The 16,085-nt window shown below is 48.4% G+C and overlaps 1 protein-coding gene across 2 annotated transcripts in view; it reads left to right on the top strand.

Moving 5' to 3' along the window:
- The first annotated feature begins 3,240 nt into the window (after positions 1–3,240).
- The window catches only part of ESYT3 (extended synaptotagmin 3), a 32,422-nt gene continuing 19,577 nt past the window's right edge, over positions 3,241–16,085 (top strand). The window contains exons 1-4 of one of the 2 annotated variants that reach the window (XM_080600212.1): positions 3,241–3,259; positions 9,392–9,433; positions 10,284–10,418; positions 10,980–11,056. In XM_080600212.1, the coding sequence (XP_080456338.1) occupies positions 3,257–3,259; positions 9,392–9,433; positions 10,284–10,418; positions 10,980–11,056 (257 nt within the window). In that variant the 5' untranslated portion in view covers positions 3,241–3,256. Of the gene's footprint in view, positions 3,260–3,377; positions 3,942–9,391; positions 9,434–10,283; positions 10,419–10,979; positions 11,057–16,085 lie in introns of those variants that run through there. The other variant, XM_080600211.1, reaches the window with a different exon arrangement.

Here is a 16,085-nt window from a genome sequence, read left to right as displayed (position 1 = left end):
GTACGTACTCTGCATCCCACTGCACTGCCCTCACACTAGTGGCCCCTCTGTAGCAACAGCAAGTGGATGTGTGAAATAAATTGCTCTTCCTGCTTTCACTGTATTGCCAAAAGTACCATCTGATCAGCGCCTCTCTGTACTGCCCCTTATACAGAAGCTGAGAGAGAAGCCATGAGCCAGGCAGACACAAAGCACGGTATGGGGGAGTAAGCACAGTGAAGCAGTCTTTAAAAGTAAGCATCATCTAATCCCAGCACCACTTTTCACATATTCCCAAATAATGATGTTGTATTCCAGCCTTCTGCATGTGATTGTTTCCCCCATGAGAAGTCCCTGTCTCCAGCCAGAACATACCTGACCAAACAGTGTAACGGGTTCATTTTAGCTGTCCAGCTCAGATTTCATTTCTGAACAGAACCTAACAGAATGGAAGAGCCACAGCTTTCCCTGGGGAGATGCTCTCCAGACTCAGTAGGAGTCTTTGCTCAAGAGCGGACAGGAGTAGCAGCCACTAGGGTTTTGCCCTGTGATGGACAGAGTCCAGTTGTGGCTTTGCTTGAAAGGATGAACAGTGCATGGACAGAGAGTATGAGCCCAGAGGAAACTAAACAACAAGGGAGAAACTGTTTTAATCAGGTCTTGGTGCAGAAATCATTCTGTTAATGCAAGGAATAAGATTTTCCCCTTACATAAGGGTTTTCTGTTTTGCTGCGGATGCATAGAGAAAAGACATAGTGCACCTTTAGTATTCAGTTGCGTTAATGTGGGAATTTCCACACTGGTCACAAGCCTTGCAGCCACAAGAAAGTTAAAAAGTTAGAAAGTCTTCTTCAGTAAACCCTCTGATATCACACCGGTATGCAGTATGGATTTTTCAGATTAATTCCTTTGCATATTCTCTATAGTTAAAAGAAAAAGCGTTGGCAGTGGTTTTTCATAACTCCCCACCTTTAAAATGGGTTGCCTTAGTTACCATGGCCAGCTTGAGAGACAGCAAATTTAGTACTAATACATTTTTAAAGCCTTGCAATTTCTGTAAAAGCCCTGTGTCATAATCAGCTACAACATATGCATTTATCATAGTGCTAATAAACTACGGTGGTGATAGCTAGTCAAATTAAATCAGAGGTCAAGCTAGACAAGCTTGGGTGACAACCTTAATGACTGTCCTGCGTACGTGGGGAGAAACATTGCGAAATATCCTTGTACTAAAGAATAAGACTAGCTTTAAGTGGTTCAGAAATCTGGTGCTTGAAAGCAGTCTGCTCACAGTCAAGATCACACTTTTCCCAACAGAAAAGGTCTTAAGTTGTCCTCTTGATTGGTGATTCAGTATTTCCTTTGACATTTAAGAAAACAGCAGGAAACGATTATTCTTTAAAAAGGTAACTACTATCCATCATAAACAGAGTTAACAGAGGTCTCAGAGTATTGATTTTTCTCATTCTCATGAGCACAGTACTTAGTTTGAGCTTTCTGTGAAACCTGTTTTGATAAGCCTTTTTTATCTCTTACTCCTCTTTTTCTTTTGTTCAGTTAAAATTTTTAGTAGTATGAGTTTAAAGAAGTATTATATTTTTTGTATCATTTTTTTAAAGTTCCTAGAACCTCTTTAGATACAGCAAGGAATTGTCTCTTCACAAGGTAAGAGTAAGCAGCAAAGGAACACACAGTGCCCAAGAAAGCATGGTCATTTCTGAGCTCGGAGTCCTGGGGGACAGCACATGATGGAACATGGAGTTCTGCCTTCATGGAAGCATCTCCTTCACTAAACAGCAGCTGGTGGATGTCTTGCAGGACTGAAAGCGCTCTTTTCATTTCTACAGAGAGCTCGCTTATTCTGCTTTAACTTGAACCTAGGTTTTTTTGTGATCAGCTGAGTGAAGAATAAGAAAAACAACAAAAAAGTAATTTATTCATGAAATTAACCACAATGTATTTCACTGTGGCCCCACTGTTTTAGTACTCAAAAAGCTGCCACCTGTCGGTGCTTCTAAACTGCATGTAGTTCTCTGAGTTTGAGCTAAATATCTTGAACTAGTAACTTGAAGGAGGAAAACGATTGATTTACCCTTTATTACAGCTTCTCCTGATAGCAAAAGCAACTTTTAAGTCTTCAAAGCCCCCATTTAATTTAGAGGATTCTATTTTTCTGAAAGGTCAGACTTCGGGGCTCAGGTTAACTGTGAGAAGGCTCACCCCATGGCTGAAATGTCACACTGAAAATGTTTTACAATGCTCTAAATGGCAGTGGGGAAAAATAAATGACAAGTCAGCCTCAGTTTTTGGTCAGGAGTAGAACAAAAACAGGTGTATTTTTGCATGTAAACATACCTCCTGATAGATGTAATTGTACAAACTCAGCACTGCATGTTTTTAATGTATGATATCAGAGAAGGCAGATACTCCTTCAGCTGTTAGACCTGTTGGTTTTTGGTCTCTGTTCATTTTTATGAAGACAAATGCCTCTGTGGTCAGACCACTGGTCCGCTTGCTCTTGGTGGCAATAGGAATTGCTGTTTTGGGAGAGAGCATGAGCCTGGTCGTTTTCTGACGTCCTTTTCCCTGAAGCCTCCCCCGCATCCACAGCTGTAGGGAGCACATTTGTGGGCTTTGGTGTTTGGGAATTTGTCTAATCCTATTTTGAACCTGCTGATACTGTCTGCCTTGCAGCCTCCAGGTTCTGGAGAGTTACTGCCCACTGCACCAAGTACTTCTACGTGCTCTAGGCTGATTTATTTTTGCAACACGCCCAGGAAGAACATAGTCATCCTCATTTTGCAGAAGGGGGAAGGTTTGGGGGTTGTTTCCAAAAAGTATCTGTTAATAGATGTCTCACACATGAGTTTGTGTAATGTGAGGTATTTGAGTCCCAATGTTTTCAGATGCCTGAACTGATTTCTATCCGAGATCAGTCATGTGCGATGAGTAACGTACGAATGAGGATCACTTGCAGCACTGTTTGATTTTTTGACTGACCCCTTATTAAACACCAATTCCACGGCAAAAGTGGGGTCAAACCCTGTTGTCCCCAGCCACGGTCAGTGTCCATTTCTTGGATCCTGGCCCATCGTTTGTTATCTTGTGTGGCTGCATTGAAAAGGGGCCGCGGTGAAAGCTGGCACCATTCACTGATGTTCTCGACTCATCCACCGAACAAAGCGTAGCCTCTGCCCGATGCAGGGCACATTGCAGTGGAAAGCACAGCGTGGACCTGTCTGTAGGATCGCAGCGTGTCTCCTAAGGCATATGCAGAATGGTAATGGTATTTATCTGCTGAGAGGAAAAGCCTCTCCAAGCGCACCTCGTGGTTCCCAAATATCTCTGCACTCCCTAACGCATAATTCCCATTCTTCAAAGCGTGAACACCCCGGGTACCCCCGTCAAAACGAGAGGAACTGGGACCGAGAAGCACCCCGACTGCGGAGCAGCAGGCGCCCCGCAGCGACAGGCGGCTCCTGCCGCCCATCCCGCCCCCTCAGCGGGCTCCGGGCGGCCCGCAGCCGGCTCCCCGAGCACCGAGCTGCGGGGCGGGGACGGAGGGGTCCCTCCCTTCCCTTCCCTTCTTTTCCCTTCCCCTCCTCTCGCCGCCGGGTGGAGGCAGCGCACTCGGCCGGGGCGACCCCTGGCAGCCGGGGCGCGCCATGGAGCCCGCCTCAGCCGCCACAGCTCCCTCAGCCGCCTCAGCGCCCTCAGCCGCCTCCCCGCCGCGGGCGCTGCTGTCGTCCGCCGGCCGGGCGCTGCTGTGGCTCGGCCCCGTGTACCTGGCGGGGTACCTGGGGCTGAGCGGCAGCTGGGTGCTGCTGGGGCTGGCCCTCTGCTTCTGCTGGAGCCGCAACCGGCGGGGGAAGCGCGACCGGCTGGCGGCAGCCGCGGCGCTGCTGGAGGATGAGAGGCAGGCGGTGTGCAGGGGGCTGGCGGCGAGGCACCTGCCGGCGTGGGTGAGTGGCGGTGCTGGTGGTCGTGGTGGTGGTCGTGGTGGTGGTGGTGGGTGCCGGAGGGCTGCCGGGGGTGCCCCGTGTGGGGAGCAGCCGGGGGGAGTGCCTGGGATCCCGCTGCAGCCTCCCGGGTTTTCGGGTCTTGGCTGGCAAAGCAAGGACCAAAATCAAAGTCGGTTTTGGTCAGGAAACCTGCGTGTGGCTCCGAGTGCGTCCGTCAAATGGGCTGCTGTGCCCCGGAGAAACCTTTCGAATGCGTGCTACTGCTTTGTGGCCGTTCCCGTTTGGGGAGATGCTTATTTGAGAACCTCATCCGAAAAGTTTCCTCCTCCTCCTCTCCCTACCGTCATTTAAAATAAATAATAATAAACGCATCTATAACATGATGCACTCTGCTTGCTAAAATGATAATAGTAATAAATCTATAACATAATATACCGTGCTTGCTAAAAGCCACAGGTGTTTACCTTCCAAGAGACATCGCCTGGTGGTGCGGGCAGCCACCCTCCGCTTGTTGTTCGCGTTTGTTCCTCGCCATCCCCGGCTTTAAAGTGAAGAGACTTGAAAATCTGGCTGCACTGCTTCTTCTCTATCGGTGGCTATTTGCTCGGCGCCCTCGGTTGGCTAATGGGAAAGGATTAGCGGTCTGGGCTCGTTTCTAGCCATCATACGCTTAGCATTTAAAAACGTGCCAGGAACTGGTCGGGAAGTGCTTTTCCTGTCAGGAAGAGACTATCAAAGAGCTCTGCTTGCGAGGAGCGCTGCGTGGAGGCAGTGACGGATCGTCGGCGTTGTTCTCTGCAGCCGGCAGCCCTTGGCGCTCCTTGGTACAGTGCGACAGGCGGGCGGGCAGCGCTCCCGGCAGGGCTCGCACGGCTCCCCGCTCCTCTTCCCCCCTGCCAGACGCAGGAGTTTTTCTGCTTGTTTGCCTTGACAGTGTGTTTAACGCAGCTCGGAGGAGCAAGGAGCGTGGTGCTGTCAGCTCTCGGCCAGGCGCTGCGGGAGCGGTGCTGTGACACCCTCCAGCTCCCTGGATGCTGGGGACAAGAAACTGGTTCCCTTACTTGTCGCCAAAGCACCAGGGTCAGCCCCAACGCACAAACACAATCTCAAGTCTTTAGTTCTTGTGGTTGGAAGTGCCCTCTGTGCCAGCTTGGGGAAGAATTGTTGCTCTCTACTCAGCGTTGAGAGCCCAGGGGAGGTTTTGCCAAACGGGGAGGCTCCAGCAGAGCCCACCAAGGGGGTCAGGGCTGGAGCCCAGGAGTGCGAGGAGAGGCTGGGGATCAGGGTCCTGTCGCCTCCTGGTCAGGAAGGGAAGGTTCGAGGGGATCCCACCACAGCCACCTCCTACCCGTGGTCATGGGGAGCATCAGTCGGCTCTGCAGGGCCTCGATCCCAACCACCAGGTTTTGGGGCTGCCTGCCGGGAGGCAGGACATGGGACAGGAGGGTAAGGGGCTGCAGGGTGCGTGTGCTTTTAGTTCTGACGTTTATCAGTAATGCCACATCTCCTCTCCTACGTTGATAACTTCTGTTCAGCATCAGCTGGCTTTTACTTACACAGTATACTTGATGTTTTTTTAACTTCCTTTCTAATTTTCTTTCTATTCCCTTCCTCAGCTTGATCTTCTGCTTCTTTTCCCCTGTACCAGTCCTGGAGGCTGCTTCTCACCTGCTGCCTGTTTGGCTTTTTGTCTCTGGTGTCATCTTTTTTTATCTTTCTTTTTTGACTTCCAGTGTTCACGAGCCTTCAATTGAAACAGCTCTAAAAATGTCCCTCCTGTTCTTCTCTCCTGACGTGCAGGGGTGGGAGTAGGAATAAAATTCAGGTGGGAGCATGGGTTGGAGCTGCAGTGAAATGCTAGGAAAGGCACTGGAGGTACAAATGATGGCATTGTCTTAGGGGCTCGGTAAATTGTTGTCCCCTCAGGTGCCCTGGAGTGAAATGAGGAGGATCCCTTCAGCGAGGAGTTAAGGCCAGTGGCTGATTGCACCACTTGGTTAAACGCTGTTCCTGTAGGAGCAGCAGCGCAGGGGCTCCTTCAGCCGTGGCTCAGGCTCTGCACAGTCCTGGCACCAGTTCTTAGGAGAAGTGTTTGTGTCTCTGCCTTTCCTTCAGTGGGGACACCAGGAGGGTTTCCCTCATCTACTCACCCAGCTGTTTCAGGGAATCTGCAGGGCTGTGATCCAGAAGCAGCCTCTTGGCCGAAACCCGCCACTGAGTTTGGAGGAGAGGCTCCTGTGCTAGACAGCTTACGTGGGCAGGCTGTGCTGGGAAACCAGGCTGGAAATCCGCTTGGGTCAGGCAGACTCAGATCTATGTCTTGGAGAGGTGAGGCTGTCTGACTTCAGCCCAGGCAGCATTTACCTTGGCCTTTGTAAAAACCACTCAGTGCCTGGAGCAGAGGCAGTGCTGCTTCCACCTCCGTTCTGGCTCCGTGATGGTGGTGGTGGCGGCGGCTTCTCTGTGCTGCTTCTGCAGCAGCTTGCAGGTGAGACCATCGCGGTGTGCTGGGTTCCCTCCTGGTGCCAGACGCCTCATGCCAGGAGAATTTGGTATTGGAGGCACAGAGCAGTCCTTTTAAAACTCGGGCTGCCAGTTCCTTGGTCATGCAAAAGGCTTCTTTAGACTTCAGACATTCTGTTTTTGCCCCTGCACAGGGAGCTAAGAAACCTGTCTCCTTTTTTTTTTTTTTTTTTAAAGGCAACAGTGATGCTGAAGGATACATTCCTGCGTTGTATTTGAATGGATCGGCGCTGTCATGTCTCACATGGTTTTTGCTGTTGCTGTGAGCATTGGTGTGGCCTCCTCTGGGGCAGGGCAGAGCCTTGCAGAAACTTACACTTCTCCTTTACTCGCTAGTAATTGCCCCTTACCTCGTGTTTTTGATCTTCAAAGCTCTTTTCAGATGCTAAGTAATTTCTGCAGCATTCCTGAAATATTGGCAAGAAGTATGCCTGCTTTTGTAGGTGATTTTTGATAGTGAGATTTGCCCAAGGGTACGGAGTATGTCTTATTTTGGGACAGTGCGAACTTTGGCAGCTCTTGGTGGCTGGTGCTGGGCTCAGTAGGAACTATTTTGTGCTTCTCTTGTCTGTGCTGTACCGATGGTAAGCTTGGGAACAAAACCCCGATGCCAGGGCTCCTGCCAGCAACAGGGGTGAGCGCTGAGTCTGAACTCCCAATGGAACTGTAGAAGGTTTGGGTTATGTTTTTGTCTTTTGTGCTTTTTCCAAAAAAAAACTATTAGTACATTTAAGTTCTTTGAGTAAGTAACTGGGTCAGGAGGAGAGGTTGGTGGTGCCGCCGAGCTGACCTAGAGCAGAACTTGTCTTCTGGCAGACCCTAGCAGGACATGCGCGTTGTTGGAACGCCCTGCGGACAGGCTGTGCTCAGAGCTCGGGTCTGGAGCGACCTGCGGTGCGACACGGCGAGCTGTGGTTCACTGTGGGTGCTTTGGGGGTTGCCCCCGGCTGTCCAGTCGGGCATCTGTGGCTCAAACAGTGGGTTTTATTTCTCTTTTTGTTACGGTGGGTCTGGCTGCCACCTCCATCTCGTGGGTTTTGCCTGTTTCCTGATGCTCCTGCGTGCTGGTCCAGCTCCTATCCGCTGATTTTGCTTCTTGGATACTTCTTGTGGCTACATCTCTAGCAGCTGCGGCTCTAGTGAATAATCCTGGTAAAGTTTAGGGGGTTATATGGTGCTGCACTTCTCCTTTTAATGTTGGTGGGTCTCACAAGTGGGCTGTGAGTTCGTTTTTGGGGTCTGGTGGCCTGAGTGGTGCCCTGGGTCCTGGTCTGTCCTTCCTTTTGGGCCACATCCCCTCTCCCCTCTGTACCTCTCCCTCACCGAGCCAATTCCATCCCTGCTTTCCCCTGCCTGGGACTGATGCAGAACCGTCCTGCGGGTGCTGTGGAGCGCTGCGGGGCCCGACAGTCACGTTGGAGCTGGGGAGCAGCTGCCTTCAGGGCACCCAGGATTTATGCGTACCGGCACAGGGCCCTCTGGTGAAGGACGAAAGGCTGGCAGGTGAATTGGAGGTCCCCCGATTCACATAACCCTCCTTGCTGGGAAATGTCAGCTGCGCTGTGCCGGTGCTGATCGTCCCTTCTGGTGCTGCGTTCCCGCTTCATCATGAGGATGGAGCCGGGTAGACTGGCATTTCAGTGAACCTGCGTCTTCCCGTTTAATGGCAAAGCTGCTATTTAAAGTATCAAAAGAAATTGCTTTTAAAGAATACGGTAACATCACTTTGGTTTCTAATGCAATAATCGGAGATCATTTGAAGCATTGTTTGAGCAAGGGAAATGGGCTCTGAAATCATACATCAGGCTAGGGGGAAAAAAGCAAGCTACTGTCGGTTCCATCCGAATGTCTCTGAGCACCTCTCCGAATGCTGCTAAATAAAACAGCAAACCTCTGACTGAAGGGTGTAATTCACAGCTCTCACGTACAGAAGTAGTGCATTGTCCTGCCCCGATACTGCATCAGGCTAGACGCCAGGATAAGGAGTCCCTCCACATTCGGGTGCTTTTGGAGAGCTGAGCAGAGCCTGTCTCGCGGAGCTGCCGTACCGTCGTTCCCTCGTGCAATATCCTTCTGCCGGCCTGGAGCACCGGCTGAAAATACCGTGCCCAGAAGACTTTCGTGGGGGATTGCAGTAAGGAGACCGTGGCTCCTTGCTCAGCAGCCCCTTGGTGAGGTCTGAGTGCTTCATCAGTTACTCGAGCGGCCTCAAATCCACCTGTCGTGCTGGCGATGGAACAAGCCATCGCTTAGGGAACCGGAGGGCTTTTGTTACGGACACGTACGCCTCCTGGCAGCATTTGGTACATCCAATTGGAAAACGTGATGCAGGAGTGACTGTTTTATTTTAATTTGTCCTTATCTTAAAAGGCTTTGAGCGGTGAAGCCACTGGACTGTTACAGGTACATGCTAATAGGCTTAAACTCCTACGGCGCTGCTTTTCCCCGAAGCCACTGACACAGTGTGAGTGTTAGTGGGGAAACGCTGCTGCACCCAATAAGCTGAATTTCCCAAGCAGGTTCTTGTTTTCCAGATTTCCTGAATGGGATGAGCCAGCACAGGAAACAGGTCCTGCACACCTCGTGGTCTTGAAGGGAAACAGGTTCTCAGGGCTTCCCACTGCATGACCAAGAGGGATTAGGAATCTAATGCTGCTGTTCAGCAGGAGCAGGATGTGACTCTTGCTTTAATCACATAAATGCGCCCAGAGGCAGCCTGGTACATCAGCACACCTGTCTTCTTTTGCCTTTTATTATTTTAGCAGTTTTTCAAGGCAGTAATAAATTATAAACGATGTATGTATGAGGGCAGAGAGATCTCAGCTTACTCTAAAACCTGTTCTGTGCTCTGTGGTATCTTTTGCGTACGACGCAGTATACCGAAACGGATTGCATGTGGCACTCACTTTATTTTTCTCTGCCTCCAGGTCCACTTCCCTGATGTTGAGCGAGTAGAGTGGCTGAACAAGGTGAGGAGCTCTGAACTCCAGTTTGTGAGGCCCACTGCTCTGAGCTGAATCCCAGCAGAAACTCCACTGGCCAAGCCTGAGAAAATTGTCACGTCACCACAACAAGTTACAACCATATCAGTGTCTGCGTTAAAGTCTTGGAGCATACAGAGTTGTCACAGGCTTTGGTGAGAGCCAGGCGTGTGCCTGGCTGGTGTAGGTTTGATGAATTTAACCACAGCACTTGTGAGATTTTAAAAACAAAACAAAATTGCACGTGCGTGTACATATGCATGTCTGCGTGAATGTATTATTATTTTAGCAAAAGTAGTGGTATCTCCTCTTGCTAGAGAGGTTCCCAGAGAGCTCTGAGCCAGGTGCTCCCATCAGGAGTAGTCAAGCTCTCACTGGAACTGACTCTGGACTTAACAGCAGAACAGCTGAACGTGTAACTTAGTATCTAGTAACTATCCTGTTTTTCTTTAGCAAACTTTCTTCTGGAAGTGAAAGCTCACCTCTCTCCTCTCTAAATAAACCTAACTGCAGGGAATTTTGTGACGCTTCAGAGTAATTAGAGACTGCTGCGCTTCAGAAACTTTAACCCTGGGCTTTGCTGGCTCAGCCACTGTGGTTAGAAGCAGTCAACAAGTGCCGTGATGTTAAAAACTCACCCTTCAGTTCCTAAAACATATTCCTTTTCTGAGGAACTGAGATGAATCTTTCCGTAACAATGACTTAAGAGCACAAACGTTACTTGGTGTTTTAAAAGGGCAGGCATTAGTAGCCAGGTGTTCTTTCTGTGTCTGTTTCTCAACTAAAGATATTTTACACAAAGAATCTTCAGTGTGTTTTTGCTTTTGTTGTACTTTAGGTCCTTGTACAGGCCTGGCCGTACTTTGGGACAATCATGGAAAAAACATTTAAAGAAGTTCTTGAACCCAAAATCAGAGCAAAGAGCGTACATCTGAAAACATGCACCTTTACCAAGATCCACTTTGGCGAGAAGGTAGCGTGACTGCTTTGCGACACTTGCAGTTCAGTCTGTCCTGAAAAGTTCAGATGCAAAGGGGAGAGTGGTTGCTTGGGACTCTGACATTCAGCTCTTTTACAGCTCTGAATGTTTAATAAGTGGTATTGGTACTGTACTGCTGCCTCCTTTGTCCCTCCTCACGTTGACCTGAGCATCTTCACCATGAAAAAAAGATGATAAGGGAGACACACATGTCCCTTGCCACTGTCAATATGGAACTAGAAATGGGGAAAAGGGCCACATACCCACATTTCTTTCTGTTATACCCTTGCAACAGGAGTTTTCAGTGCTCCCTAAGGCTTGTAGCATGGGCTGCTTGTAACCAGCCCCATATCTGGGGATAGCCAAGGCTGTTCACACCTTGTTTTCAAGAGAAAAACCTTGTTTTCAAGAGAAAAAGTATGGTTTGCTCATACTTCATGTGCAGTTCTGAAAAGTCTATAAAGAAAACTTCAGTACTTGAGTGAAGTGGGTAGGACTCTTCTCTTGGACTTAAGAGGTATTAACCATGCCCTGTCTTGTCTGTCTTTATTTCAGTGCCCTAGAATCAATGGAGTAAAAGCCTACACCAAAGAAATTGATAGAAGACAAATTGTCCTAGACCTGCAGATATGGTAACATTCCGTCCTTGCCTATGTCAGTGGTTCTTAATTCACTGCCTACCTGCGCGTGAGTTGTCATGCTGGACTGGACACATGGTCCGCTAAGGTCAGCATGAGATGGAGCTGCTTATCTTGTATCAGCCCAGAGTGATATGAGATAATCTGTCCCCCAGCTGGATGTCCTTATTATTTGCAGAAGTGGGGTGCTGGGCATCAGCCTTTACATCGGAGAGTAATGTCACCTGCACAGGTCTAGGTGTTACCTGCTCTGGCTTACCAGTGCTGTTGTGGATATAAAATTGTTGGTTTTGCCATTCATGGCACTAACAAGCTGAGTTTTGGAACTGTATTTCCTGTTCTGACAGCTCTCTGGCATGGAGATGCTTGGTCTGGCTTTTGTCCCCATGTGGTTCCTCTTCAGGCCAACGTCTATAGTTCTTCTGGAACTACTTGCACGATTTTTTTAATTCCTTAAGATTAATCCTCTTATTTTACTCACTATGTGTTCCTTGTGCCACCCAGCATTTTTTTTTATTACAACTGTTCTTTTAGCAGAAAATTGCCTCTAGCTCTATTAACAATAACAACAACAAAACTAGATAAAACATTTGATACATTCCAGGCTGTTTTGGATGAACTTGTGTGTTTTGTTAACACTGAAGCCACCACAGAGCTAAACTTTCTTCTGGTTTTGCCTGGAGAATGGAATTACTGGGGGAATTACCACTTGCATGCTGCTGTAGTTCTGCAGTGGGTTTTTGGGCCACCTAGTTTAAATGGCTTTTCTTCATGGTAGCGCCAGGAAAAAGCAGTGTGAAACTATGGGCTGTCTTGGCAACAGCACAGAGCTGCTCAGGACTGTGCCTGCTGCTTCATGTGGCAGCATCCCCAGCCCTGGCAGGGCACTGGTGCTCCCTGCAAGACAATGTGCTCGGTTTTCAACGATGTTGTGCTTCAGCACAGTCAGTGAAGTGCTCTTTGTAATAGCCAGACCAGTTTTAGGGCCCGTGGCAAATCATTTGTGTTTTCCACATTGAGATCGAGGGTTTCGATACCTTTAAGGCTCTGTGGGAGGTTGCTGCTGTTCTCTGTTAAGCTACTTCTGCAGGCTGCTTCTCCCACATACTCATTTTCACTGTCTTTTAACAACAGTAATCTGCAGAGGGATTCCCCCGCCTCCTCATCCCTGCCCTTTTGGCAGACCCAGCAGCATCTCCAAACTGGCCACTCACTTCTGTTCCTCCTCCTGACAATAACTTAGCCTGATCTATTATCAGATAACCCAGGAGTTTTCTGTATTCACGTAGGAGTGTTCAGCCTACTTTGTCTCTCTGATGGGGAAGGCTTCTCCTGGGCTGTGCTAAAGGCCCAGCTTCTTTTACATTAGCAAATTAACATCAGTTTCTGCAAGTGTGCGTTGTACAGTTGCTGCAGAAGGTCGTGTACTACTTGCAGGAATGGTGAGAAGCAAATCTGTGAGCAGTGGTGGTTATTGACCTGCTTTTTTCCAGGTTGCCAAAGGAACTTTTTTCCCCCCATTTCTTTAATCAAAGAAATTGGCACCCTCTACTTTTTGGGAGCCAGGCAATCTCCCATTACAAAACCGTCTCTCTTAGCTACGTAAGTAGTTGTGAGTGTCTGTGTTAATGCAGCTGGTGTTGGGAGAAGAGCTGGTTAGGGGAGATGGACTCGAGCTGCCCCAACGGGAGGCTGCAGCCCTTTGCACTACCTCTGTCATCGTGTGCCGGTGAGTCAGGTTTGGGTGGCTGCTTATCAATGAGTCCTCTGTTTTTTCCCCACTTTGCTAGAGAGGGAGGTTGATCCTCTCAGTCAGAGCTGTGATGATGCTGAGGGGGACTGGCTCCTCCTGGCTCTTCTGGAGCCAGAATCTCGGCCAAGCTTGAGCTTGTTCTGCCACCTGAGTGCAGGATGTGACCCTCTGTCTGACCAACTCACCGGATGTCTCTGATTTGTTGCACATCAGCTGCCTCATTTTTATGTACAGAGTCCTTCTGAGTAGTACTAATGGCAGAGCTTTCTACTCTCACCTGGCCCCTCTTCCTTTCTCCTGTTCCCTCTAAGGGCAAAGGTGAGATTTAAATGGCTGGACTCATCCAGAGAGCTGAGCCCCAGCATACCAGCTCTGGGGGCTGCAGTAACCTGCTGTGGGTGCACTTGGCAATGCTGAGGGCATGGGGACTGACTTCCCTCTCGGGTTAGGTTTCAGAGAAATGTAACTATGGTGCAGTGGACATTAAAGAGCTGACACATTTGCATGTTATTAACGTGACTCCTTGATGCTTACAGGCATAATTTGGGGGGAGTTTCCCCTCTGGTGAACCCACGTGAGCTTGGCCTGTTGGCTGGCTCATCGCTGTGTGCAGCCCCGCTCAAAAACTCCTCCTGTGCTGTTGCTGCAGCGTGGAAGGCCGAGCTGCTGTGTCACATGGATGTTGTTATCCACGCTCCTGCTCTGCCCCGCTCCAGCAGTGAGTAACCCCCTGCGTTAGGCAGCATCCTGCCTCCAGAGATCTCAACACACTCAGTGAATGCAGCAGAACAGGAGGAGGTCCCTGATTGGTATGGGCAAGAGCTGTCAGCAGCGCCAGTGATGCAGTACATCACATGGAGTTACCAAAAGGAACTTGAGAAGCTGCTTTAATTAAATCTGCTAATAACAGCTTACGTATCTCTAGCATCAGAGCGCTGGGAATGGTTTTGTCATTACAGTCTTGGCTGCCCCAGATGAGAAGACTGCACCTGAGTTTTTGACAGGCAAACCAAGGCTCAGTGGTGATTGCTTGTGAGTAGCACGGAAGGAGCACTTAAGTTGTCTTGCAGAATCTTTTGCTTGGTCTCTGAAATAATGATCTCAATTGGTGTAAATTAAGTGGTTTTGATTTTGTCATGGCTCATAGTACTGAGCGGAAACATTGAGATAATCACTGCTTACTCTGGGATCTTCTGTATGGATAAAATTTGTCATTTATCTGTCTGAAAGTCCTGGTGTCTGTCTGTTCTGTCCGTATATCCACTTACTGCACAAATACAGATGATCTACAGCTCTCACATGGCACATCAGGGTTCTTGCAGTGGTTAAATGAAATATAAGATCCAGACAAACTGGGATCTGAAATCCCCAAATCTGAAATTCTAGGTAGGAAAAAAAAACTGACTGTGCTCCTGGTTCTCTAACCAGTTTGCCCTAGATCTAAGTCATGAATCTGTCTCCTGAGCATGGGGAGCTGATAGTTGTGGTCTCCAGATGAATTAGCATCAACGTTTTCCAGAAATGTTCTCCAAAAGTGCCTTATTCAAAATTGAGACTTTTCAAGTGCAGCCACTTGACCTCCCGTAGTCATTTTTCTTCCCACTAATCCTGCAATTCCCTGAGCTACTGTGAAGCCATGTAATCATCTGGCTCTAGTCATCAGAGATGTGAAGTATCTGAAGGCACCATTAGCTCCTAGACGAGTGTCTTGCAATCCAACTGCTACGTATTTTGTTAATCTGATTTACTACTCTTATAATAACTTTCATCGCAGATGTTTTGAGTGTTCATTTCCTAGCTCTTCCATGGCTTTTACAGTGCATGAGATGTCATAGAAAAATAGGCTATTTATTTATAAAATAAATACAAATATGCATTGAAACTTACTCTTCAAAAAGAGTATCTGAATTTCGTAACTGGCAAGTTTGCAACTCTATCCAGATGGTCTCTGTCATCTGGTGCAGGACCACATAAAGTAGTCAAAAGAAGCACGCAACAATACGTGGAGTTTGGGCTAACTGAGCTTGTGGGATCTTCCAAGAAACAAAGCATTTTGGAAACTTCTCAGTTTTGAGCAGAAAAGGAACACTTGCTGTCAGGAGCCTGACTTCAAAGACAGAGGGGGAAAGGCAGACACGGTCTGTTTTTTTTTTTCATATCTTGTGGTACTTGGTCACACTTTCTTGTCTCTCTTATTTGCCCATTACTGCTTCATCGTTGACCTAGGTCCACAAACTTGTCAGTATGTGCTCCTGTAGCATCCCTGCCTTCTGCCAGCGAGCTGTCCTCGTATCACAAACACTGTGGGCCCAGCTTTTCCACCTGGGCGCAGAAGAGATGCAGATAAGCGCGCTTCTGCGAGCTTCCCCGGTCCTCATCTGTGGCGTAGGTGTGCTTATCTACATCTCCGTGCGCAGTACAGGACTTAGGAGAGAAACGGGTTCTTCTTCCACCCCTCACAGGTAGGCAAAGCGTGCTCCTGGGGATACCAGCACAAGGGCTCAGCCCTACGTGCCTGTGAGTGCCGAGGCTTGAAGCCCAGCAGGACAGCTCAGGCTGCTCTGTCTGGGGGAGCCCAGCGAGGTTATGCCGAGCAGAGGGGGCAGAGGAAAGCAGGAGCAACGTGGGCTGGAAACGAGGAGTAAAACTGATGAGCAGAGGGCATCCTTCCAGGCACTCCGGTGTGGGAGTGGTGCTGGTATGAAGCAGACTTAAGGGCGATTAAAGGCTCAGGCTCTGATAAGAGGGGTGAAGGCTGCTCTGACATCCAGACTCGAAAACCTGATTGCACGTATTGATGCCTTACGAGGGAAGGAAGACGTCTAGGGCTGGGTCTGAAGAGTTTTTGGCTGTGGAGAGGCATAAAAATTGTAAATTGAAACACCACACGTATTATTTGTTGTGTTGAACACTGGCAATTAATCCTCTTCGCTTAATTAATGCAAATTGAGGGACTCATTTTGGCTTCTCATTTAGATGTTTTATTGTGACAAACTTCTATTAGCACTCAGTGTAATGAACTGTAAGATAATATCAAAATTGTGTAAATGTTAAAATAAGTGTGTTTAATTATCTGACTAGCTTATAAGGAAGATTGTGTTCAAGTTGGCATAGCCTGTGAGGTTGGCTACTGGAAAAAAATGAGAATGCTCTAACATTAAAGGCTTTAATTTGAGCATTTTGAACTTCTTAGGTTCTGCTAAGTGGCTCTCTAAACAAAAATTCAGGAACTTTGCTTGCAGAAATGGAGACAAATTCGCAGAGTTGCAC

The sequence above is a fragment of the Anser brachyrhynchus genome, assembly GCF_964034855.1.
Source record: "Anser brachyrhynchus genome assembly, chromosome: 7".
Classification (NCBI taxonomy): Eukaryota; Metazoa; Chordata; class Aves; order Anseriformes; family Anatidae; genus Anser; species Anser brachyrhynchus.
The sequence above is the reverse complement of the archived record's forward strand: the minus strand, read 5'-3'. Positions and strand labels throughout refer to the sequence as shown.